General features: G+C 41.8%; 1 protein-coding gene across 1 annotated transcript; it reads left to right on the forward strand.

Annotated features, from left to right (window-relative positions):
- Nucleotides 1-8739: 8739 nt before the first annotated feature.
- LOC308419696 (guanylate-binding protein 7-like) lies at nucleotides 8740-23569 on the forward strand (the record flags this gene model as incomplete). Its single annotated transcript, XM_080915462.1, has 9 exons — nucleotides 8740-8929; nucleotides 10733-10860; nucleotides 11868-11977; nucleotides 12619-12815; nucleotides 17244-17489; nucleotides 19261-19541; nucleotides 22395-22497; nucleotides 22792-22985; nucleotides 23239-23569. The coding sequence occupies 9 exons, from the start codon at nucleotides 8740-8742 to the stop codon at nucleotides 23458-23460; spliced, it is 1671 nt and encodes a 556-aa protein (XP_080771588.1). The 3' UTR covers nucleotides 23461-23569.
- Nucleotides 23570-27549: the final 3980 nt, after the last annotated feature.

Genomic DNA, 27549 nt, shown 5'->3' on the forward strand with positions numbered 1-27549 from the left:
TACTCAAGTCTCCTTTTCATTCTTGATGCTGCAAAGGAATAAATAATTGGATGTACTTCTGAGGTTTTAAAATATTTTGTCACCTACTCAACAAATATTTAACAAGGACTCAATGTCAGACACCACACAACGGCTGAGTAAAGCACACTAAAAACAATTGGCAGAGTCAGTAATAAAATTCGATGGGTGTCATAAAAGTTCAAACCATGGGCAAAGGTCAAGAGAGCTTTCTGGAAAGGGAGACAGGGAGTGAGATGAAATACGCGTGCTAAGGGCTAAAGGTTAGAAAACTTCCAGGAAGAAGGAAAACAATATATATAAATGGCCCCTTAAATGCTTGTGGCAGTTCCCAGAAATCTGGTTGTTTGGAACTTGGTCTGAGTGACGAATGTGTCATTGGACAGGAATCATCAAGGAGCTGAGAGGGAAGCTACTGTAGGGAGTTTTCATGCCTGACATGAGCTTAGACTTTGGTTTATCCATGTCATGGAGGAAAACACAAGGATGCAAACGAAGTAGAAAGAACCAGGCTGTGAAGCTCAGTCTTCAAATAACAATTTGAGCACAGGGCTGTGTCTGACTCTGTTGTCTGCCATTGGACCTCCTTTTCCTGGGGGGACTCCCTGGTTGTGCCCCAGTGGGAGAGGATGCATTTAGTCCTTCTGTGACTAAATGTCCCAGGGCTGGCTGGTCAGTAGAGGAGGTTTCCTCTTCTCTGAGGGTGGAACTAAGAGGAGAGGAGGGGCTGTGACTGGGATGTAAAGTGAATGAATGAATTAATTAATTAATAAAATGAAACAGAAAAAGAAAGTGTCCAGTATATGACCGTATAGAACAATCATATGTTCAGAAGAAGGACGACATTGTGTCTGCTCTGATTGTCCCTTGTGCTTCCTCAAGCAATGGTGTTTCTCTGGGCAATTTCGGGACACTAAGGCAGTAATGCATCCTTCAATTAGAGTTCTCACTGGTGACAACTACAAGCTACACAAGCTAATGTCTCTCCCAGAAGGCTGGATGGGAAAATTTTCCTATAGTTAAAGATGTAGCTCTCTTTCCGTGGAAGGCACACCTTGCTGAATCTGGACAATGACACGTGTCGCAGGGCCTTTCCCACCATATTTCAAAATCAGCTCTTGACAGCTCAGGAGAAAATAGCCCAGGCAGACTACCGTCTTCTTTCTCCATAGCCTCTGCACAGTGCCAAGTGGGTCCTGAGGGAGATGCTCAACGACATGGCTAAGGACTGAAGAGAAATAGCTACTAAAAAGGGGATGGTTCAAGGCAAGCACTGACCAAACAAGGGAGAAGATGGAGGTGAGCGAAAAGAAAACCACCTAAAAGCAAGAGAAGATACTGGAGCTCACAGTCACATCTGGCTGAGGCCAAGGCAGTGCCCGACAGTGCCAAAGGGAAGTGTGGAATTTCCCAAGAGCATATACCCAGAGGCAAACACAAAGACATATGGCTCATTAGAGTCTCAGATCCATCTAGATTCTGCTGAAGTCCTGGACTCACTTGGAGACTCAGGGTTTTACTGATGTAAACAGATACCATGACCAAGGCAACTCTTATAAAGCACAACATTTAGTTTGGGGCTGGCTTACAGGTCCAGAGGTTTAGTCCATTATTATAAAAGAGGGAGCATGGAAGCATCCAGGCAGGCATGGTACAGGAGGAGCTATGAGTTCTACATCTTCATCTGAAGGCTGCTAGCAGAATACTGACTTGCAGGCAGATAAGATGAGGGTCTTAAAACCCCACCCACAGTGCCACTCCTACTACAAAAAGGCTACACCTCCTAATAATGCCAATCTCTGGGCTGAGAATTTACAAATCATCACACCAGGTCAATCTGAAATTGATCTATTATGACTTTTTTAAAGCTACAAAAGACAGCAGATGGTGAAAGCTATAAAATGTGTGTCTGCGCCCTGCCCCAAACGCAGATGTGCCTAGTTCATCCTGCGTTACTGAAATAAAGTGCTTTCATGTCCTAGCCTTGAGCCTGAAAACTACTATTCCACAGATTTCATATTTACCTTTGTTCTATTAAACTAACAGATAGGAATCAAACGGACATTCCCATCTGAAGGGTAACCTTAAGACATACTAAAGGATGGTTCTCAGGCCTGACTAATCCCTATGTCCTCCCTAGGTCAGAAAGATGACGCTGAGGGGCCTCTAAGAAAGAATCAAGCATGGATACTTTACTAGTCTAGTCTCTATATAGATGCTTCTTACCACAGCATGAGGTTCCATCTCAGTCATAGAATCAGCCTGAAGTGAAAATTTGTGAATTAAAAACACACCGAGACAATTAACCAACCAAAAATTACAGCTTAGTCTGCTGTATGTTGGTTAGCTGGCATCTGGACAAAGTCACCTGAGGCAAAGTCCCCCCCACCCACAAAAAAAAATCCCCCCAAAACATCTGCTGTAATCCACTTCTGTTTTGCCTTTTAAAAACTCCATACAGTAGAAGGCACAGGAGGCTGATCTGTGGGGGATGTTCTGTGGGGGATGTAAAAAGGGAGAAGCCAGAGTGCGGTTGCACAGCTGCACAGCGGGAGAGCATGACTGTGGGACACATCTCAAACGGGAAATGGAAACTGTTTGAAGAGGTGGCTGTGTTAACCCAATCGGCACCATAAACACCATATGATGCATACAATGCGTAGAAACAACCCCTTACCTTCTTAATACGTACAGTATTAATATCATGCATGGGTTGCAAATTTTTAAGTTAAAAACGTTTCATTTGCAACAACCTCTTGGAATAAGCCAGTGGCTCAGGGTGGCAGGAGTTGGCGTATCCCTGTTACAATCCCCAACTCAGGTCAGTATTTAGAGAATCAGCAAATTGTTTGTCTGCTCATCTGACAGGAAAGACTGTAGATTTTCCTCTTATTTCTCAGATTCTGTTTCATTTCCTGGAAATGGTGCAAATGTTTCTCAGAAAGTAAACATAAGCCTATGTAGTTTCAATTTCAGTTCTCTGTCTCCACAATTAAATGCATGCAATATCCGGTTTGGTTTGACTCTGAGGTTTAAGAATAGAGCTTTTGGGCAGAATCAGGCACAGCAGCAAGCCCAAGGGTGCTAAACTCTGGTAGCAGAGAATCATCTCGTGCAGGGAGGTAAGTTTCTGGCAACTGGGTACCCAACATACACATCTAAGGAGCTTCAAAGAAGTCCCAAGGTCCCAGGCACAAATTTCATGCTGGGTGTAAGATAACACTAGCGGTGGTGACGCGATCAGAAGCCACTTGGTGGCCTCGGGGTATGTGGACAGCGTTGCTCAGTGCGAGAGAGAGTTTCAGCCACTCTGGTGCCGCTGCCACAGCCAGGCGTGTTGGGGGTTGGGGAGGGAGATGAGCTGTTCCAACCGGAGTATCAGCCAGGGCTACCCCATCCTGCGTGCACCGATTCTGGAGCACTACTTCAAAGTAACGGGAGAAGTTCTTTCTAGTTCAGAGGGATGTAACCCCAGGCTGCAGGCGGAGCTTCCTTCTCCTCTACCACAGCAGTGCTGAGGTGCTCTGGCTGCCTGTGTGCTCAGCCTGGAGTTGAAGAAAACAGAGAACAGAGCCATCCCTTGTCGGAATTCCCAGTGCGCTCTGGTGCACCTCTGTGATACCAGGGCCCTACGGTAGGGGAGATTCAGTCCCATTCTTATTATTCAAAAGTTAAAAAAGAAGAGTAAAGTTGGAGCCGCTTGATGTATTGAGAGCCGTTTCAAAGTGTGTCTACTGTCTTCTGTATAACCTGGGCTACGTTTGGAAACCATGAATAATTTACATGACCAATTGCGGCTATGTGGTTCTACCTGTTTAATGTGGATTTGAAGCTTCTTAGTTGGGATAATAACTCAGCCCTGCATTAGAGAAGGGAGAAGAAAATAACAATGCTCATCAATATTTTCCTAATACAGATAGAACAGGTCATCAAGGTAGTGCCTTTCACAGAATTTAAGGTGAGCTTATGTTTCCCTACTCTAAATTGATGTTAAGTAAAGAAACTCCTATCGTTTTTAAGATGCCACCAGAGGACAAACAGCACCCAGAGTACACTTTATATCATAATGATATGCTACGAATCAATTGAGAGTTAGTATGCCCCAATTAAGAAATTTATCAGTTTAGAAAAGGTGGACTGGGGAAGCTGGTTCTATCAGGGAAGTTTTGGTAGTAGGATCTATAAAAAGGAGACAGGAAAACTGGTGTTTATTCCCTGCTTCACTGGGTAGCTTATAAACTTCCTAAGCACTTAGCATGTGCGCATGACCTCCAACACATGTGAAGAGGACACACAACAGTTTTCAATACATAGGGGTCTTTTAAGAGCTAATGCACCATCAGAGCTTTGCCCACTGACGTATTTATTCATTAGGATGTATGTTCAGAAAAAATAGCCACTGGAGAGAAATAATATTCACATGTCATCTTCAACATCATGGGCATGAAGCACATGCTTTGCCAGTGTAAGGCCACCAGCCTTTCATTTATTATTGCACAGAGAGTAAGCTGAAGGTCCTGGGGACAATCTCAGTTAGTAGAGGGGCTTGTCTAGTATTTGTAAAGCTCTGGCTTCAATCCTTAGCAGCATATAAGTTGGGCATGGCAATACTCATCCATGATCCTGGGCATGGTGACACTCATCCGTCCGTGATCCTGGCACTCAGGCAGTGAAAGCAGCAGAAACGGTAGGTTTTTCTTTCAATGTATTCATTTTACATCCCACTAGATCACTGCCCCTCTCCCAGTCACACCCTCACACAATCCTTTCTTCATCTTCCCTCTTCTTTTTCTCTAAGCAGGTGGTGCCCCTGAGTATCACCCCTCCAAACCTGGCACTTTAAGTCTCTTTGAGGCTAGGCATGTCCTCTCCCTCTGAGGCCAGATAGGCATCCCAGCTAGAACATATCCCAAGATTAAGCAGCAGCTATTGGGATAGCTCTTGCCCCTGTTCTTCAGGACCCACATAAGGACCAAGTAGCACATCTGCTACATATGTGCAGAGAGGCCTAGGTACAGCCCATGTTATGTTCTTGGTGGTTCAGACTCCGAGAAACCCAAGGGTCCAGATTGGTTGACTATGTTGGTCTTCCTATAGAGTTCCTATCCCCCTTGGGGCTCCACAATCCTTCCTTCTGTTTTTTTCAGTAGAGTCCCCAGGCTCTATTTACTGTTTGGATGTCAGTATCTGTATCTGTCTGAGTCAGCTGCTGGGTGGAGCCTCTCAGAGGACAACAAGCTCTTGTCTGCAAGCATAACAGAGAATCATTAATAATGTTGGGGATTGATGCTTGCCCATGGGGTGGGTTTCAAGTTGGGCAGGTTATTGGTTGGCCATTCCCCCAGTCTCTGCTATCTCTTCCTCCAAAGTGCCTGCATTTCTTTTAGGCAGGATAATTTTTGGGTTGAAAGTTTTGTGGATAGGTTGGTGCCTTTATCACTCCACTGGGGTTCCTGCCTGGAACAGGAACTCTTCAGGTCCCATATCCCTACTGTAGCAATAAAATCTTAAGACCCAAGATAAGCTTTCTTTTATTAAATTGCTCGCTAAGTATTTTGTCACATCAAGAAGAAAAGTAACCAACACTTTGCCTTTCTGTCTTCTGGCCTTGGGAAATTTGCTGATTAGTTGTTGTAAGACTAATACATGGATTCCCTGAGATTTTCATACAAAAACATACTGATAGCAAACAAAGACAGCTTCATTTTATCCATGCTTATCCACATGCCCATAGGATCTTTTCCTGTGCTATTATTGTATGTCACAGTTAGGGTTTTATTGCTGTGAAGAGACACCATAACCCCAGCAACTCTTATAAAAGAAAACCATTTCATTGGGGCTGGCTTACAGATCAGAGGTTTAGTCCATTATTAACATGGTGGGAAGCATGGTATCACGTAGGCAGACATGATGCTGGAGGAGATGAGAGTTCTGTATCCGGATTGGCAGGCATCAGGAAGAGAGAAAGCCACAGGGCCTTGTGTGACTTTCGGAAACCTCAAAGCCTCCTTTCACACCTCTCACCCCCACCTCAGTCACACATTTCCTCCCACAAGGCCACATCTCCCCCAACAAGGTCTTACAAAGGTCCTAATCTGTTCAAATAATGTCACCACCTCACTGCTAAGACAGCCAGTGTACAGCACCATGCCTTCCTCCTGGATAGAATTTTGGGGGTAAGGATAGGTGCAACTACATAACAAATATGTGATAGGCAATGTTCGATCAGGAGCTTCTATTCCCTTCAGCCCACAATCCTCCCTCTTCTTCCTTCAGAGTCCCCAGGCTCCATCCACTGTTTGTCTGTGGGTATCTGTATTAGTCTGAGTCAGCTGCTGGATGGGGCCTAGGACAACATGTCTTCAAGAATAACAGAATATTGTTAGTAGTGTCAGGAGTTGGTGTTTGCCCATGGAATAAGTCTCAAGTTGAGCTGGTTATTGATTGGCCATTCCTTCAGTCTCTGTTCCATGCAATGTGCCTGCATTTCTTGAAGACAGGATAACTTTTGGGTTGAAAGTTTTGTGGGTGTCTCTATTGCTCCACTGGGGTTTCTGCCTGGCTACAGGAGGAAGCCTCTTCAGACTCCATATCCCCAATATTGTGAGTGACAGCTAAGGTCATCCCCACTGATTCTTGGGTGCCTCACTTATCCCAGGTCTCTGTCCCATCCCCACCTCCTCACCCCTGTCAGTTGCAGATTTCCATCTATTTTCATGACCATCTTGTCATCTCTCCTGTCCTTCCCCATACCTGATCTTGAACTCCATTCTCCTCCTCACTCCCCGCCCTCCTAGTTCCCTTCTTCTATCTGCCTTTTTCTACTATTTTATCCCGCCTTCTAACTGAAATTCAAGTATCCTCACTTGTTCCTTCCTTCTTGTTTAGCCTTTTTGGTTTTGTTGAGTGTAGCATGGTACCTGTATTTTATGGCTAATATCCTCTTATAAGTGAATACATACCATGTATTTTCCTTTGGCACTGGGTTACCTCACTCAGGATGATATTCTCAAATTCCACATTTGCCTGCAAAGTTCATGATGCCTTTTGAAAAATGGCTGAATTGTATTTCATTGTATCGATGAAGTACATTTTCTCTACCCATTTTCTTTTCAGTTGAGGGATATTTAGTTTGCCTTCAGTTTCTGGCTATTATGCATAAAGCTGCTATGAACATAGTTGGGCAAGTGTCTTTGTGGGATGTTAGAATATCTTTTGGGTATATGCCCAGGAGTGGTATAGCTGGGTCTTGAGGTATAACTATTCCCAGCTTTTTGAGAAACTCCCAAATTGATTTCCAAAGAGGTTGTACAAGTTTGTACTCTCACCTGCAATGAAGAGGCGTAACACTTGCTCTACATCCTTGCCAGCATCTGCTATCGCTTGAGTTTTTGATCTTAGTCATTCTGATGGGTATAAGGTGGGACCTCAGAGTTGTTTTGATATCCCTGATGACTAAGGACTTTGACCATTTAAGTGTTCCTTGGCCATTTGAGAATTCTCTGTTTAGCTCTGTTGCCCATTTTTAATTGGGTTGTTGGTGTCTAGTTTCTTGAGTTCTGTGTGAATTTTAGATATCATCACTCTGTCAGAAATAGGGTTGATAAAGATAATTTCCTAGTCTATAGGCCTCCATTTTGTCCTATTGACAGATTCCTTTGCTTTACAGAAGTTTTGCATGAGGTCCCATCTATCAAGTGTTGATCTTAGAGCATAAGCCTTTGTTAAATAAATAAATAAATATTAAAGTAAAAAAATTAGATGGCATCCTGAGCTTGTTGGGATTCTGCCTAGAAAATAAAACATGGGGCTAGAGAGATGACTCAGCGGTTAAGAGCACTGACTGCTCTTCCAACCACATGGTGGCTCACAACCATCTGTAATGGGATCAGGTAGTCCTCTTCTGGTGTGTCTGAAAACAGCTACCATACACTCACATAAAATAAATATATCTTAAATAAGAGAAAACAATCCCCCCTACAATGTAAAGGGTAACCCCTGAAAATCACAATGGGAAAGCCAAGTGTGATAATGCCTTCATGTAACCCCAGTAGATCAGGAGACTCTGTGGCAGGACTGGGTGTTCAAGGGCAGCGTATCTATTTAGAAAGCTTGATGTTAGCCTGAGCTACATGAGGCCTTGTTGAAGTGGAATAAGGTGAAAATTGTCAATAGTTAGATTTGCTCACAGCACTGCTCTAGGTTCTGCGTGTTGTCAAGTATGACTTCCCTTTGCTCCCCAGTACAGAGCAACCTAGAGAAATAGCTGGAAGTCGTAACCTCCCCATCCCCCCCCAAAAAAGCTTGCACCCGTCAAAAGTAATAAATACATATCTTTTGTAAAGCAAAAACTTGACTGCCATGTATTCTTTTGGAAAAATGAAACAAAAAACCAAACAACAAAACAACCTTTGCTTGCCTGCTCACCTTGTTGTCTTAGATTATAAGATGAAACTGGAAACTGTACTCTGGACAGACGCCTTCAGTGGCTCTCCTGGCTTTGGGTAACTGGTGAATCCATCTCCCCTCTTCTACTCCTGCTGCTTTGAAAATGCTTATTCCAGAGAGACTCCTGTAATGTGGTCATACAAACCCAACAGCAACAAAGAAAAGTAATTCTAAATTGGTACACACAGTGCACAAATACACTGGCATGTCACTAGAGGTGGCTTGGAGATCTCATATTCAACTGAGAAGGCTTTTTGGGGTTTGTAGGTTACCATGGCATCTGGTGCCAGAATGGAGGCTCCCATCTGTCTGGTGGAAAATGAGAATGAAGAACTGAGGGTGAACCCCGAAGCAGTAAACATTCTTGAGAGGATCACCCAGCCTGTGGTGGTGGTGGCCATCGTGGGACTGTACCGTACAGGGAAATCCTACCTGATGAACCGCTTGGCGGGACAGAACCATGGTGAGTGCTACCCACAGAAAGAAGGACAGAGGCCACTTGGAATCATTGGCAATGCGAAGTGACCATTCTTTCTTGCCCAGGTCAATCCCCATCACACTTCCTCCTTCTCTAGTCTTGCTTACCATGGAGTCAATGCAAATCTAATCCATTGTGTTTGTTTATTAAAATACGGAAGATGGAAGGAAGCAAGAAAAGGGAGGAGGATCTGCTTTCTGTGAGACAACAAAGAAGGAATGAAGGAGGGAGAGCAGAAGGAGAGAGGAGGGGAGGGAGAAAGATGAGAAAAAGAGAGAAAGGAAGGGAGAAAAGAGGAAAGAGAGAAAACAGAAGAGATGGAGAGGAGGTGGGAGATAAGGAGGGACAGAAGGAGAAAGAGAAAGAAAGGGAGGGAAAGAGGAGAGAGAACAGGAGAGAGGGGAAGGGGAGGGAGATAGGGAGGAGAGAAAAAGGAGAGGAGAAGAAGAAGAAGGAGAGATAACAGAAGGAGAGGAAGAGGAGGTGGGAGGAGAGGGAGGGTAGAGAGAGATGGAAGGAGAGAGGGAGGAGAGAAAACAGGAGGAGGGAAGAGAGAGAAAGAGAGAAGGAGGAATGAGAGAGATTGAGGGAGAGATGGAAGAAGGAGAGCAAACAGGAGAAGGGAGAGATGAAAAAGAGATAACAGAAGGAGAGGGAGAGGAGGTAGGAGGGGGAAGGAAAGTAGAGAGAAATGGAGGGAGGAAGGGAGGAGAGAAAACAGGAGGCGGGATGGAAGAGAAAGAACAGGAGAAAAGAGGGAGGGAGGAGAGAGAACAGGAGAGTGAGAGGGGGAGGGAGAGAAGGAGGGAAGAGAGAAATATTTCTTATTTCTATACTGACCAGGTCAAAATGTTAAGCTCTGTGAACATTCAAATGCTGTCTCAGTTCATCTTACACTCTTCCAAAGCTCCTCATCTTCATGAAACTTCCCCCACTGATTTACAAAAGCAGTTAAAAAAATCTAAGGATGTATCTATAAAAATCAGTTCACTTTGACCACTATTAAATTTCTTAAGGAGTATACATATATACAAATATTTATATAAAACATATATGTATATTTTAATGTATCAGAAAATCTGTATTGGAAATGTCCTGATGTCACTGGATCAACAGATTTATAAGATTAATCCAGTTTGCCATAAGTATTATTAAATTCTTATTTTTAATTTTATAGCATGTCATTATGAAAATAACATTTTTTATTGTGGTAAGCATTGATTTATTTCCTGAACTAATTTTGGAGGACAAGGCTTTCACACATAAGCTTGTGTTGCCACATTTTTTTGCATAAACTTTTATTTGTATGACATAATCAGAAATGAATCTTTAGATTGCATGCGTATGTATAGTATTTTGTGATGACATCATACTGCTTTTTAAATGTCTGTGTAGTTCATATGTTTATTGATAGAAATAGAATATTCTGCTGTCCTTTACAAAAATTGTGTCTGATTTTAAGTTTTGCTTCTACGGTGAATTTGACTCGGAGCCACTAGCTTATAGACAAGGGGGAACAGCTCTACCAGTCTTACAGTTTGTATGTCTTGCTTTGTAAAATGTGCACTCAAGTCTTTTAAAAACCAGATTATTTTGTTTTCTTCTTATTGATCTCTTTGTCCTGGCCCCACTATTTTCTTCTTCCTTTATAGACCATGCAGTTACTTGTTCCCTCCTAATACCTTGGCCCTGAATAAGCTCAGCGCTATTATGGCAGGAACCTCTCTCTGCCCCCTCTGTTCTAAGGACTCATGCAAATCCATGCTGCTCTTGTATTCTCTCTTACAGGCTTCAATCTGGGTGCCACAATTAGGTCTGAAACTAAGGGCATCTGGATGTGGTGTGTGCCTCACCCCAGCAAGCCCAAATTCACACTCGTGCTTTTGGACACAGAGGGCTTAGGTGATGTGGAGAAGGTAAGTTCTCTGTGGACTATTTGGCTGTTGCTTTAGTCTACCTGTCTGTGCTGGTTGCAAGAATTGAAGCCAAGTTATTGATAAGGAGAATAAGCAGCTTCCCTTGGTGAAGGTACTTCTTGATAAACTCAACCACTTTGTTGTGATGGAGGAGAGTCTTATCTTGATACTTGTATGAATAATACAGTTCAGTAAATATTTATTGAGAAGCTGAATTCCAGGGTTTCACACTATATACTACAAGTCCCAAAAATCCACCCTATATTAAACCAAGATGAATTCTTGTGCAAGCAAGTTAGTGTCTGACCTAAGCTATGCATCTATTGATCTGAATTCAGTAATTTTAGGGATATTAAAATGGGCATTTGAAAAAAAATGCCCTCAGAATATAAAAAATTTTCTGCCTGTTACATCACATCTAATAAACCCAGATTCCATATTATGCACATGAACAAAAGAGAGACACCAATCTCACCTCGAATCTTGACTTACTGCCTCAACTATAGCCCTTCTTGCCACTTATTAAAATTAATAATTTTTTATTAGAATTTCATCTACTTTTGGCACAGATGATCATTATGGTTGTATTTCTATATGTACAGGACTTTGTGTTCATTCTTATTGTTATATGAAAATTTGCATGCACACAGCTCAAGGTAGTACATGATGTTTTGCAGATGTTCTGTGAATAGTAGTTGAATTTCAGTAAATATTCCTGTCTCTAATATGGTATAATCAATAAACCGTTAACAAGGTGTTAATGGAGTGTTCATATTGTGCATATATTTCCTTGTATTTAAGCATTATAGCAAACATTTTTCCGATCGTGACAGCATCATTGATCTCAGCTGTGGAAACTGGCAAGGGTCTGTTTCATATTGAAAAGAAAATATGAATTTCTTATTCTTCATCCTATTATTCTGCTGTGTTTCTGCTTAGCCAGCAAATAAATGAATAAAGGAGTGGAGGTTGGAGTCTGAAGCCCTTTGTCCTTATGTACACTGTAGGGTGACCCTAAAAATGACTCATGGATCTTTGCCCTGGCCGTCCTTCTGAGCAGCACCTTTGTCTACAACAGCATGGGCACCATCAACCACCAGGCCCTGGAGCAGCTGCAGTATCCTTTTGGGGACCGACCCATCATATTTTGTTGACTCAAGATAGTGACAACCTAGCATACTGCATATATCACTCAGTTCTTAAGATTTAGGGAAAGGGTATTGTACTGGGCAGTTTGTGTGTGTGTGTGTGTGTATGTGTGTGTGTGCTCGAGTGTATGTGTGTGAACTTGACACATACTCAAGTTATCACAGAGAAAGGAGCCTCCCTTGAGGAATTTCCTCCATGAGATTCAGCTGTAAGGTGTTTTCTCAATTAGTGACCAAGGGTGGGGGGCCCATTGTGGGTGGTGCCATCACTGGGCTGGTAGTCCTAGGTACTATAAGAAACCAAGCTGAGCAAGCCAAAGGAAGCAACTTAGTAACAACACCTCTTCATGGCCTCTGCATCAGCTCCTGCCTCCTACCCTGTGTGAGTTCCAGTCCTGACTTCCTTTGGTGATGAACAGCAACATGGAAGTGTAAGCTGAATAAACCTTTTCCTTCCAACTGGCTTCTTGGCCATGATGTTTTGTATAGGAGCACAGACCCTGACTAAGACCAGTATATGGGATGAAGAGGGTGCTTGTAAAGTGGATTTGTAAGAAATACATTGGGAAGGGGGACAGTGGTGACTTTAATTCCTTAGCTAAGTTCCAAGCTATGTCACGGAACTAACAGAGCTGATCAGGGCAAAATCGACTTCACAGTCTGAAGAGGTGGATGACTCTAATGAGTTCGTGAGTTTTTTTCCAGAATTTATCTGGACTGTTCGAGATTTCGTTCTGGAGCTGAAGTTAGAGGGACGTGTTATCACAGCAGACGAGTACCTAGAAAATGCGCTGAAGCTGATTCCAGGTATCAAAGCCTAGCTTGGGTGGTAAGGGCCCTAGCTATCTCATTCAGAACTTGTCATGAATGTTGACTTGATACTGACATAAGCTCTAAGCTAACAATAAACTGATAATAGCTGAAAAGCAATTGCTGAACATTATCCATGGTTATTATCTTGAAAAATCTTCAGCTGCTGGAGTTTAAGGGCAAAGAAAACAGTGAGACACAAATGGTGGACAGACGGCCTTAAGCCAATGGATAAGGAAATTTGGATGGTAATACATTCCTTTTTCTTTCATTTTACTTTTATTGGATATATTTTATTTACATTTCAAATGTTATCTGTGTTGCCTGTTTCATCTTCATAAAGCCCCTATTCCATACCCACACCTCCCGCTTCTATGAAGATGCTCCCCAGACTTCCACCTCCAGTCCTGACATTCCCCAACACTGGGGCATCAAGCCTTGGCAGGACCGAGGGCTTTTCTTCCCACTGAAGCTCAACAAGGCCATCCTCTGATATATATGCAGCAAGAGGCATGGATCTGTCCAGGTGCACTGTTTGGATAGTGGTTTAATCACTCGGAGCTTTGGTTGGTTGGTATCATTGTTCTTAGGGGGTTGCAAACCCCTTCAGCTCCTTCAATCCTTTATCTAACTCCTCCATTGGGGACCCAGTTCTGAGTTCAATGGTTGGCTGTGAGCATCTGTCTCTGTGTTTGTCATGATTTGGCAGAGCCTCTCAGGGGACAGCTATATCAGGCTCCTGTCTTGTCATACTAGTTACCATAAGCATAAAGTACATGTAGAACAGAACGTAACATGGAAACTGTCAAAGTTTTCTTGGTGTGTATAGATTAAACATAATGATTTTTGAATACCAAAAATTGCCACAAAGTTATATTCTTAGCTCTTGAATTATTAATGATTTAATGTCTAGGTGCACCACACTCTGAGAGGTTGCTCTGAATATACTTCTTGACATCAGCAATATTGTCAGGGTTTGGTGGCTGTAAATGGGCTGGATCTCCAGGTGGAACAGTCTATGAATGACCTTTGCTTTAACCTTTGCTTCAAACTTTGTCTCAGTATTTCCTCCAGTGGATATTTTTGTTCCATCATCTGAAAAGGACTGAAGCATCTACACTTTTGCCTTCCTTCTTCTTGAGCTTTCTGTGGTCTGTGAATTATATCTTGGTAAAAATTTCATGAAGTCATTGTTTTTAATAGATGTGTAATACTCCATTGTGTAAATATGCCACATTTTCTATATCCATTCCTCTGTTGAAGGACATCTGGGTTCTTTCTAATTTCTGGCTATTATATATAAGGCTACTATAAACATAGTGGAGCAAGTGCCCTTGTTATAATGTTGGAGCATCTTTTGGATATATATGCTCAGGAGTGGTATAGCTGGGTTCTCAGGTAGTCTACTATGTCCACTTTTCTGAGAAATCTCCAGACTAATCCCAGAGTGTTTGTACCAGATTGCAATTCCACCAACAATGAAGGAGTGTTCCTCTTTTTCCACATCTGCAGTCACCTAAGCTTTTGATCTTAGCCATTCTGACTGGTGTGAGGTGGAATCTCAGGCTTCTTTTGATTTGCATTTCCTTGATGACTAAGGATGTTGAACGTCTCTTTTGGTGTTTCTCAGCTAATGTATATTCCTCAGTTGAGAATTCTCTTTTTAGCTCTTTACCCTGATTTTTAATACGGTTATTTGATTCTCCTGAGTCTAAGTTCTTGAGTTGTTCTTTCTATATATTGATTACTAGCTCTCTATCAGATGTAGGATTGGCAAAAATCCTTTCCCATTCTGCTGGTTGCTGTTTGTCCTAATGACAGTGGCCTTTGCCCTATAGAAGCTTTGCAATTTTATGAGCTTCCATTTGTCAATTCTTGATTTTAGAGCATAAACCATTGGTGTTCTTTTCAGGAAAACTTAGCCAGTGCCCATGTGTTTGAGGCTCTTCCCCACATTCTCTTCTATTCATTTGAATATATCTGGCATTATGTAGAGGTGCTTGATCCACTTTGAGTTGAGCTTTGAACAGGGCGATTAAGAATGGATTGATTTGCATTCTTCTACATGCTGATCACCAATTGGATCAGCACCATTTGTTGAAAATGCTGTCTTTTTTCCACTGGATGGTTATAGCTTCTTTGTCAAAGATCAAGTGACCATAGATGTGTGAGTTCATTTCTGGGTCTTCAATTCTATTCCATTGATTCACCTTCCTGTCTCTGTACCAATACCATACAGATTTTTATCACTATTGCTCTGTAATACAGCTTGTGGTTAGGGATGGTGATTACCCCAGAAGTTCTTTTATTGCTGAGAATAGTTGAGCTATTCTGGTTTTTTTGTTATTCCAAATTAATTAGCAAATTGCTGTTTCTATGTTTGTAAAAAATTAAGTTAGAATTTTGATGGTGATTGCATTGAACTTTTAGATTGCTTTTAGTAAGACGGACATTTTTTCTATATTAATCCTGCCAATCTATGAGAATGGGATGGGTCTTTCACTGAGAGCTATGAGTTTTCCTCTTAGCACTGCTTTCATTGTGTCCCATAAGTTTTGTTGCTACTTGGTTGATTTCAGCCCTGAGTTTGATTGTTTCCTGCTGTTTACTCCCTTTGGGTGTGTTTACTTCTTTTTGTTCTAGAGCTTTAAGGTATGCTGTCAAGCTGTTAGTGTATGCTCTCTTCAGTCCTTTGTTTTGTTTTTTTTTTTTTTTTTTTTTTTTTTTTTTTTTTTTGTTTTGTTTTGTTTTTTTGGAGACACTGAGAGCTATGAGTTTTCCTCTTAGCACTGCTTTCATTGTGTCCCATAAGTTTGGGTGTGTTGTGTCTTGATTTTTTAAATTCTAGAAAGTCTTTATTTCTTTCTTTATTTCTTCCTTGACCAAGTTATCATTGAGTAGAGCATTGTTCTGCTTCCATGTGTATGTGGGCTTTCTGTTGTTTTGTTTTTCAGATGAAATGTTCTATAGATATCTATTAGATCCATTTGGTTTATAACTTCTGTTAGTTTCACTGTCTCTGTTTAGTTTCTGTTTCTCTGATCTGTTCTTGATAAGAGTGAGATGTTGAAGTCTCCCACTACTATTCTGCAATGTGTTGTTTGAGCTTTAGTAATATTCTTTTATGAATTTACATGCTTTTGCATTTGGAGCATAGAATTGAGATTTAATCTTGGTGGTTTTTCCTTTGATGAATGTAAAGTGACCTTCCTTATCTTTTTTGATAACTTTTGGTTGAAAGTCAATTCTGTTCAATATTATAATGGCTACTTCAGCTTGTTTCTTGGGCCCATTTGCTTGGAAAATTGTTTTCCAGCCTTTAACTCTGAGGTAATGCTTGTCTTTGTCACTTTGTCACTGAGGTGTGTTTCCTGAATGCAGCAATATGTTAGATTATTTTTAAGTATTAGTATATATATTATGTATTAGTTTATGTCTTTTTATTGGGGAATTGAGTCCATTGATATTGAGAGATATTAGGGAACAATGATTGTTGTTACCTGTTATTTTTTGTTAGAGGTGAAATTATGTTTGTGTGACTGTCTTCTTTTGAGTTAGTTGAAAAAAGATTATTTTCTTGCTTTTTCTAGGGTGTAATTTTTCTCTTGCATTTGAGTTTTCCATCAATTGTTTTTTTGTAGGGCTGGATTTGTGGAAAGATATTGTGTAAATTTGGTTTTGTTCTGGAAAAATCTTGGTTACTCCATATATGTTAACTGAGAGTGTGGCTGAATATAGTAGCCTGGGCTGGCATTTGTGCTCTCTTAGGGTCTGTATGACATCTGCTCAGGATCTTCTAGCTTTCACAGTCTCTGTTGAGATGTCTGGTGTTATTCTAATAGTTCTGTCTTTATATGTTACTTTATGTTTTCCCCTTATTGCTTTTAATGTTCTTTCTTTGTTTTGTTCATTTGTTGTTTTGACGTACTAGGAAGACCAACACTTAGTTGCCCTCATCCCAAGAGTCCTCTTAATTGTCAACATTACCTCATTGCTCTTTAACTTTAAGCAGAACTGGATTTACCCTTGTCTTAGCTTAGTGGTTCTCAACCTTCCTACCATTACAACCTTTTAATATAGTACCTCATGTTGTGGTTGCCCCCAACCATAAAATTCTTTTATTTTTATTTTATAACTGTAAATATGTTACTGTTGTGAGTCATAATGTAAATTTCTGTGTTTTCTAATGATTTTCAATGACCTCTGTGAAAGGGCCATTTGACCTACAAAGTGGTTGTGACCTATGGGTTGAGAACCAGTGCCATTAGATGCTCACATGAAGAGCAGTCATGTGGGAACATTACAACAGATGGAGAAGTGAAAGAACAGTTGTGATCACAAGCTCTCTAGAAAGGAAAACACTGGGCCCCTAGCCTGAAGACTGTACTTTCAAGGAACAAATTTTATTTATATGTATTTTTATAGGCATGAGTCGCAAAGCCCAAAATTCTAACATGCCTAGGGAGTGCATTCGGCACTTCTTTCCAAGACGGAAGTGCTTTGTCTTTGATCGACCTACAAAAGAAAAAGAACTCTTAGTCCATGTTGAAGAAATGCCAGAGGACCAGTTGGATCCCAATTTTCAAGTGCAATCAAGAATATTCTGTTCTTATATCTTCTCCAATGCAAAGGCCAAGACCTTGAAAGATGGAATCATTGTCAATGGAAATCGTGAGTCACCCTTGCCCCAGTTAATATCTCTTTACTTTAAAACAGTGTATTATAAAATGTTGATTATATGTTAGTATTTTATGTGAACAAAGAAACAGCTGTTCATGCTACTCAGAAAAATTTCTTCTAAGAAGGACAAAAGTTTTAAGAAAAATATTGTCTCTCTACATGGGGCTTTACTGAAATCTAATACATGTTAAATGCTCATGATCAAAGAAGCAAGACTGAAGTTAAAGAAGGGAGATACCTGAGTTTGAAGTAATGTAAAGGACGCTGAGGGTTTTTTTTTTTTTTTTGGTCTGGCTAGAAAAGACAGTTCTAAAGTAGGTAAGAGATTAAGGTTGCTAAAAGTTTACTGTGAGTTGGAGATTTTTAAAAAAATCAGTATTTTTGGCTAGGATGGTGGCTCAGTCAGTAGAGTACTTAGCTCAGAAACATGAGTTCAACCCCCAGATTCTACCTTCAAAATCGAGGGTGGTGGTACATACCAGGAATGGAGGTGCAGGTGAAAGACCCCCACAGAGGGGAGACCCTCAGTCAAGTCTCAAGATAACACGACCCACGAAGAACTCACAAGAGACCGTCCTTGCTGCAATTACGAAGTTTTCTAATGGGCCAGTGTACTGGGGTTGAGACTCATATCCCATGCAGGGGTAGAGGAGTCTGACCCCGAGTGGCTGGGAGAAGGGGGTTTTAAAGGAAACAAACCACAATGGTGGGGGGGGGGGAGTATGTCATTGGAGAATACTAAAAATACCAGTGAAGAATCGTAAGGAAAATACCTGGTTTCTCAAGATTGCCTATAAGGTGAAAATTACCAGTGAAGAATCATGAGGGGGAACATCCGGTTTCTCAAGATTGTTTATGATGTGTTATTTAACTTTTAAGTTTTTATGGTCAGTCAGTTCCTGAAACAGAGTCATTGAACCTGCTATCCTACATTTTTGGCTACCTGCTAACAGTCTTCTACTTTACCTGTTAGGGGGTCAGGATTTATTCTGGTCTTTCAGGGGGATGGCAGAGGCAGGCAGGTTTAGGGGACCAGTCTTGTCTACTTTCAGGCAGTGAGAGACTGCCTCAATAAAATATAAAATTAAAAGCAGACAAGAGCATCAGAAACAGCCATAATACCAGGGGAGGCACCTAATCTTATTGTGACTTGATACCCTGTTTGGTTGCTATCCCTGGGAGGCCTCCTTTTCTGAATGACAATGGAGGAGGAATCATGAGGGGGAAAAGGTGAGGGGCTGTAAGGGGGAGGAGGTGGGGGGCAGAGGTGGAAACTGCAGTTAGGATGTAATATGTAGTAGAATAAATTAATAAGAAATATAAAATTTAAATGAGGAATGGCATCTGAGGCAACAAAGGTTGTCATTTGGCTTCCAGACATATACACACAAACACATACAACCATGCACACACATCCAACTCCCCTACAAATTAACTATTGTTTTATATACACATATCCTTCGATAAAATAACTTTGTACAGTCACATGATGCCCATACTAAGAGCTGTTCCTCTCACACAATGCTCTGTTATTATCCTAAAAGTTTTGAATTAAAACAAACAAACAAACAAACAAACAAATAAAAGCCCAAAACAGATTATCACTTTCATCTGAGGCTGGGTCCCGCAAAATAGGTCTTTGCTCTCCTACATGAAATTTTCATTGCTTAAGTAGTCTGTCTACTTCATTGCCAACATGTGAATCATGTGAAATTAACCAAAGCTAGCTGATATTTAGCCTTAAACTCTGTACCTCGGTCAGGACTGGCGACTCTTGTGACGACCTACGTGCATGCTATCAATAGTGGAGCGGTGCCTTGTTTGGAGAACGCAGTGACAACCCTGGCCCAACGTGAGAACGCCGCAGCTGTGCAGAAGGCAGCTGACCACTACAGTGAGCAGATGGCCCAGAGAGTGAGGCTCCCCACAGACACGCTCCAGGAACTGCTGGATGTGCACGCAGTCTGTGAGAAGAAAGCCATTGCTGTCTTCATGGAGCACTCCTTCAAGGACGAGAATCAACAATTCCAGAAGAACTTGGTGGTACTGCGACTGTGTATTCTCTCTTTTTATTTTATTTTTATTTTGGGTATTTTTTTATCTACATTTCAAATGTTATCCCCTTTCCCGGTTTCTGCTCTGGAATCCCCCATCTGATCCTCCCCTCTCCCTGCCTCTGTAAGGGTGCTCTCCCACCCACCCACCCACCCACTCCCTCCTGCCTCCCCACCCTGGCATCCTCCTCCTCGGGGGCATCAAGCCCTCACAGGACCAAGGGCCTCTCCTCTCACTGATGCCTGATAAGGCCACCCTCTGCTACTACATGTGCAACTGGAGCCATGGGTCACTCCATGTGTGCTCCGATTGGTGGTTTAGACCCTGGGAGCTCTGGGGGTATGGCTGGTTGATAATGTTGTTCTTCCTATGGTGTCCTCTCTTATTTCTAATAACCACCTTCAGGAGTACTGCTGATTAATGGCTTCTACCTTGACCTTGTCGTTTTCCATTCTTGTGGGTGACAGGGTTCTACAGGATCAAAAGTCATGGACTTGACTGTGTTTTACACTGGTACAGAGAAATTTTTAGTGAACCTATCAGCACAAAAAAGCACATGCGGGTTAGCTCAGTTTTGCAGGTTGTAAGTCCGGTGCAGGGAGGCTAGTGGTTCTGCTCAGGTTGTCAGGTGAGGATACAGGATGTCAAGTGGGGAGTCTCCTAACTCAAGAGGGTCCTCTGGACTGTAATTTACACAACATAACATGTTGTCAGATCCGCATGCACCCATATCCTCCATGGAGGAATGAATGACGGGTTCGTGAACTTAGACAAAGTTCTGGTCACTGTGCCAAGTTGCTTTCGATGATCCATTTTCCTCTATATGAATCTCTGGAGGACACTTCCTGCCCAGCACGCTCCATTGCTCAGTCGGTGGTAGCTTCACTGTTTTTTTTTTTTAAATTGGTTATTTTATTTATTTACATTTCAACTGCCTTCTCCTCCACAAACCCCCATCCCACCCCCTCCTCCCTTCTTCATCTCAGTGTGGCTGAAAGAACCAAAGGTTCGCCATTTGAACCTGTAATTTCACAGGGGATGATCCCAGCCATGGTAACGGTGGGGAATTTCCAGGGTTAGACAGTTGCTCAGAGACTTTTTGGAACTGAAGAGAGTTTTCTAACTCGCGCTGTACTTTTCATAGCTGAATCTATTACTTCCCCCAAGATTACAGTTGGATCTGTTCTCCAACAGCTTCCTTTTCTGATATCTCAACCATCCCTTGGCAGGTCACCATAGAGGAAAAAAAGGAAAATTTCTTGCGACAGAACGAGGCAGCATCTCTCAGTCACTGTCAAGCTGAACTAGACAAGCTCTCAGAGTCCCTGAGGGAGAGCATCTCATGCGGAGCTTTCTCTGTTCCAGGGGGCCACAGTCTCTACCTAGAGGCCAGGAAGAAGGTTGAGCAGGATTATGAGCGAGTGCCCAGGAAGGGAGTGAAGGTGAGGGATGAGGGGTGTGCACCAGGGAGATGGGTTTAGGGTTACCAGGAAGTCTCTTTCCACCTCAGAACTCAGCTGAACTGTTGGTGAGGCTATGGAAGAACACGTCTACCTAGGCACTTCCACTTCTCTAGATCCAGAATGGAGTATTCATATTTATTTATTTAAATTTTTTATTGTATTTTATTATTATTTGCACATGGTACTGTGTTACATTAAAAAACTTTTATACATATACACATGCACACTCACACACGTGCACACACATACACACACATACACACACATACACGCACATACACACATACACACACATGCACACTCACACACGTGCACACACATACACACACATACACACACATACACGCACATACACACATACACACACATACACACACATACACACACATACACACACACATACACACACATACACATACATACACACACACATACACACACATACACACACATACACACACATACACACACATACACACACATACACATACATACACACACATACACACACACATACACACACATACACACACATACACACACATACACACACATACACACACACATACACACACATACACATACATACACACACACATACACACACATACACACACATACACACACATACACACACATACACACACACATACACATACACACACATACACACACATACACACACATGGCATGGTCAACATATCCCCCATATCTCTCTATCCTTTTCCTCAAGAAATCCAAAATTAGTCTTTCCCTCAAAGTAGTTTAAAATAAAGAGTTGTAACTGGAGTAGAACAATTTTAATACATTGATTAAAGAACGAAATTGTCTCTGAACTAAATAGATAGGATTTGAAGATCAAAGACACACTTACCCATAAGATACTGATAATTTTGCCTCAGATATAAAGAGGCAGTTGGTTACATCAGGGGAGGAATTATCCTGGCACAAAAGGTGAGCAGAAATAACAGTGCAATTACTATTATTATTATGGTTGCAAAAATAATGTTTACATATTTAACACCCTCTTTTAAAGCTTTCGCTCCCTTTGTGTTGTTCTGAGATGGAATCTTGATGTAACCAGTCTGGACTGGCACTGAATTTGCAATCTTACAACCTTAGCCTCCCCAGTGTTAGGATTACAGCCATGAGCCACCATGCCCAAACTTTAATACCTTACATTATATGACAGATATCCTCTGCAACCTCAAAACACACACCAATTTGATCCTCAGAATAAAGATATAATTAAGTACTAGTGTGCACATTTAAGAGTTGTAGATGGAATGGCTGAGGCCATATAAGACATACAAACCTCAGAAGACAGCTCTGACATGTGTTTTTGTGACCTGACAATTTCTTCTGCTTGTTTCGCCAGGCAAATAATGTCCTTCAGAGCTTTTTACAGTCACAGAGTCCCATAGAGGATTTCATCCTGCAGTCAGACAAAGCCCTCACCGATGGCCAGAAGGCTATACAAGGTACATGGAGGGCTTGGCTCCCACAGTGATCAGTATGCTTCTCCTAAGCCTGCTGACTGGTAAACAGGAAGACCTTCACTCTGCTAATCTGAAATTAAGAGGACAGTACGGTCTCACTTAGTGACTGTGACAGGCATCTTCTGGCATCATTCTAAAATGTGTTCTGGGGTGGGGTGGCTGAAATTCAGATTTTTCTCTTGCATTTTTCAAAATCAGCTGTGTCTCTGAACCAAAAAAAAGGAGAGCTTAGTCCTGACCTCTGTGTCTTGCCTCTCTCAAACCTTTGTGGGACAGTTGAGCGGGCTCAGAAGGAGGCGGCTAAGAAGGAGCAGGAGCTATTAAGACAGAAACAGAAGGAGCTGCAGCAGGTGATGGAGGCTCAAGAGAGGAGCTACAAGGAAAATATGGCCCAGCTGCATGAGAAGATGGAGGCAGAGAGGAAGGACATTCTGAGAGAGCATGAGGAAATGCTGGCACACAAGCTGAAGGTAAGGTTTGAGGGCTCCTGAACTTCTCAGAAGGACAGTGACCAGGTCTGGCCTTGTCTTACATCTCTTACTCTTCTGAGTGGTGCAGAGGAAATACAGTCTGTTTTAGGTAGTTTCCCATAACCCAGAAGCTTGGCAAATACATCACTTTTTGGTAGAGGGATAAACATATGTCCTTAACTCCTTGAGTTCTAAGTGCGAACCTCCGATCATCATTAGGCATGGATTTCCAAGTGTATTTTTCTTTTTATAGGTCCAAGAAGAAATGCTCAATGAGGGGTTTAAAAGGAAATATGAAGCAATGGATGCAGAGATAAGCCAACTGCAAAAAAAGATCCAACAAAATCAGGATCAGAATAGCTCACTGGCTGCAAAAGTCTTTGATGAGTTTGGAAATGTGTTAGTTTCAGTATTGCCTGGTCCTGGTAAGTATGTTGGTCTAGGGATGAAAATTTTAAGCAGTCAAATGAAATAGGCAAAGAAATTATTGTTATAAAACTGTAGGTATGGCTTTTCACACACACACTCCAGACTAATGTTTGAAGCCCGTCCCACACTTAATTTTCTTTATTAAGTTTTGAGAACCAAGAATACAGGTCACTTGCCATAAATGGATGGCAAGGTCCCATTGCTGAAGATAACACGGACACAACTCATTGAACAATGGAGGACTCAAGCTGGTGCCTGGAGACCCTTCACCCCTACATGCTAACATCTTTGGCACAGAAAGATGCTCTGCATACTACCAAAAAAAAAAAAAAAAGAAAAGAAAAAGAAAGAAAGAAAGAAAGAAAGAAAAAAGGAAAAAACTACAAATACCAGCCTAGCCACAAACCCTTTGCTCTGCAATGTCCTGTCTACAAAGTACACAAATGATGAGGCTCATGCCTGACACTGCTTGGGTGATCGAGAACCTGAGATTGGAAAGCCAAAGGAACCTGGAGCAAAACCAGATACTATTGTTCTATTTAGAAAAAAAAAGTAGCAATAAAATGAGTCTTCCTGACATTCTGCTGTGCTCATAGATCAGTGCCTAGTCCATTCATCCTCACAGAAGCTTCGTCCCTCAGCAGATGGAGACAAACACAGAGACCCACAGCCAGACATTGTGCAGAGAGTGAGACACTTGGGAACATTCTTCATCAGATCCCTCCTATTGGGGCTCAGGAACACTGTAAAAGAGGAGACAGAAAAAGCATAAAAGCCAGAGGGGATGGAGGGCACCTAGAAAACACCCATCCCTTGGGGCTGGAGAGATGGCTGCTCTCTGGGAGACCCTGGTCAATCCCCACATGTCAGTTCACAAAGGTCTGTGACTCTGGTGCCAGTGGAGCTCATACCCTCATACAGACATGCATGCAGAAAAAGAAAGAAAACCAAAACCAAATAAGAACAAAACCAAACAGGAACAAACAAAACTAACCAACCGACCAAATTAAAAAAAAAACCACCAATACATATAAAGATAAAAAAAACAATCATTAAAAAATGAAAAAGAAAATAATGCCTGCTAAATCAATACTATCAGTGCACATGAACTCACAGAGACCGAGGCAAGAATGCACAGGGCTAGCACAGATCTGTATTAGTTGGGGTCCTGGGGCTGAAAGGAAAAGTAGACACATGCCCCATCCCTAACCCAGAAGCAATCTCCAATTGATAAGCACTTACAAATAAAAATTTATTTTTCTCCAAGAGAGTTTCAATGGGGAAACAAATTACTCTATCTTATGGAGTAGGCTGTAGGTCAGTATCTGAGGGGGTGAAGCTGCATGGGAGGGGAGGATGGGAGGAGGGGAGATGGGGAAGAGGAGAGGAGGGGAGATGGGGAAGAGGGGAGGAGGGGAGAAACAGCTGAATATGTTGCAAAATTATGGTTACTTATGAACTTGCTTTTCTTGCTGTTTTTCAACTGACCAAGGCCATGCTGAGGTGCTAACTGATATGAGGATCATTTGTGTGGACTAGATAAATTGCATTTAAAACAGTTTCAAATAATCACTTGCTATTTTGCTTTCCTCTGAAGAACATAAACTTACTTCAGTTTATTCCACCAGTAAAGTTTTATTTAGGGTAGGAAATTTTCCATTGAATTCTTGTGCTGTAATGTGGGAAAATGTCATGTTTTTCACAATTTCTACCAATGTGAAATAAAATTTAATTCTGGCAAAAATTCTCTATGGTGTGTGCATGTGTGTTAGAATGTATGTTAGTGTGGGTATGAGGGATAAGGTTTCTTATTTGTTTGTTGTTTCCTGTTACTTACTCCAGGCTAGCTGACCAAGTTCTCTGAGGCTCTTGAACCACAACTATGGCCCTTTAGTACCTCAGCTCTGCCTCCTCATATCTGCTTCCACCGAGGAAGCAAGTGTAAGATGATGTCTTTATGCAGGAAGGCAGGTACAAGATAAAATGAGGCCTGCCATTGGACGAGAAGAAAGGCTAGGTGGAAACAAAGTTTTAGAAAAAGAGGAAGGAGCTGAAAGAACATGGAGGAAGATGTGAATATTTCTCTGCACATCTCTGCATAGATACAGGTTGTTATGAATATTTTATAAGCGATGGGTTTGAACAGGATGAGTTGTGCTATCTAGATGGGAAATTATATCCTATCAATTGGATCAGAGTCTACTGTGTGGTGTTTTCCTTCATGTGGAGACTTAACTGAGTTTAAGAGAAGGTGCAGTGGTGGGACGCACCAAGCCCACCATGGAATTCGGACACATGGACCTGGTGTGGTAACAGCCTGCCAAGGGAATTGTGAGTGGGAGCATCGAGGTGAGATGCCACACGGGAAAGGGTCATGGACCACCTGGGTCAGAGAAAACTTAGGGGCCAACATGGAGCTGCTAAGATAAATTATTATTAGTTCCATATGGACCTACAGTGCCAGAACTAACGTGGGAGTGACCTCCCCGGGTCACAAGGAGCGGGGAGAAGCGCAGCGCTATCTTGCTCCTTCTTAAATTCTTTACTGCAACAAGCAGTTATCACGGTTCCTTGAGTAACCTTTCTTATCCCAGTGGTTAGATAACAAGGAGTCTTGGCCTCACAAGAATCTGACAGTAAATTATGATTAGAGAAAACCCTAGGTCGTGCTGAGTCACCTATATTTGACTTTCTTACAGCAAGACCATAAGGAAACTTTATGATTAGAGAAATCCCCAGGTCACACTGGTCATATGACTTCACTACAGCAAGACCATAAGGAAACTCTCCGAAGTCTTATGGAAAGAGACTGAGAAGCTCTATGAAATGAACTGGGGGTTTAAAGTGATACATCAGGCTCCCTCTGGAGTTAGGAGGGCAGCAGCAGGATCTGGCCCTTGACCAGGGCACACTGGCCTGAGCAAGGAGCCTGCCATTCCTTGTGCTGTGCTCATTTAGGAGTATGAAGTCCTACTCCTCCTAACTTAACTCTTACTTCAGTCCCCCCTGACTACCATTTATGTCCACTTTTATACTAAGTGACACTCATTTCGCTATTTATTCTGAGGTCAGGGCTTGTTCTGCTAAGTCTCTAATACTTAAAGTAGTTCTTCCAAATTAGGGCAATTAAGAAGCTCACTGAGGGCGCCCACATTTATCCTACTGAAATGCACCACACAGTGCTTACTGTCAAATATTTGAAGCAAATTACTATACGATTAAAGCCAATTTCTATGTGAATAAAGTTTAAAATTGCTCAACTCTAACCTGCTACTGACACCACACTTCATCTTAGATTTATTTGTAGGAACAAGCACGCCCTCCCCTTTTGTTTTGTTTGGTAACTTCATTGTAACCATGGTTTCTACACAGCAGCAGTATCCCTCATGCTAAGCAGACTCTCGCTCTGTCTGAACTGCTGTAACTCCTCTGTGTCCAGATAAGCCGCGGAACAACAGCTTTGTACGCATTTGCTATTTATTAAATCTCCCTCTGCCACATAAATAAGTTGAAAAACAATCTGTACCCTCAATCGGTATCCAGAGATTGCTTTTTGAAATGTTTTTTATAAATGAAAGTTACACAGTTGTTAATAATATATACGTCTCTAATTACAAAAATAATCCATAATCAGTGAAAGTAAATTCATAGTATAGGAAAAAGGAAAAAAGGGAGGGTAATTAGAACCAGCAAGATAACTCAGCAGAAAAAGGAGACTACCATCAAGTCAAATAACATTGGTGCCCATGGCCCACATGGTGGCAGGAAAGAACTGGGTTCTGTGAGTTGTGTCCAATTTCCATATGCATACTGTGGTACCATGGGCATGTGTCAATACATGCTCTAATGTCCACAAGGGCACATGTGGAAACAAAACAATTTTTAAAATTGTAAAACAGAGGTCAGCTTTGATGATCATTCCTCAAGAATCACCCACTGTTTTTGAAACAAAGTCTCTCTTTGGGACCTTGGAGATTACTAATTAGGCAAGGCTGTCTGGCCAGGAAGCTCTGGGGAGTGTGAATCAGCCTCTTCAGAAGTCAGATTCCCAGCATGTGCCATTTGTAAGTGTTAAGGGTTAAGTTCAACTTCTCATGCTAACATAGTAAGCACTTTACCAGAGAAGCCATTGCTG

This window comes from Micromys minutus (genome assembly GCF_963924665.1).
Source record: "Micromys minutus genome assembly, chromosome: 4".
Lineage (NCBI taxonomy): Eukaryota > Metazoa > Chordata > Mammalia > Rodentia > Muridae > Micromys > Micromys minutus.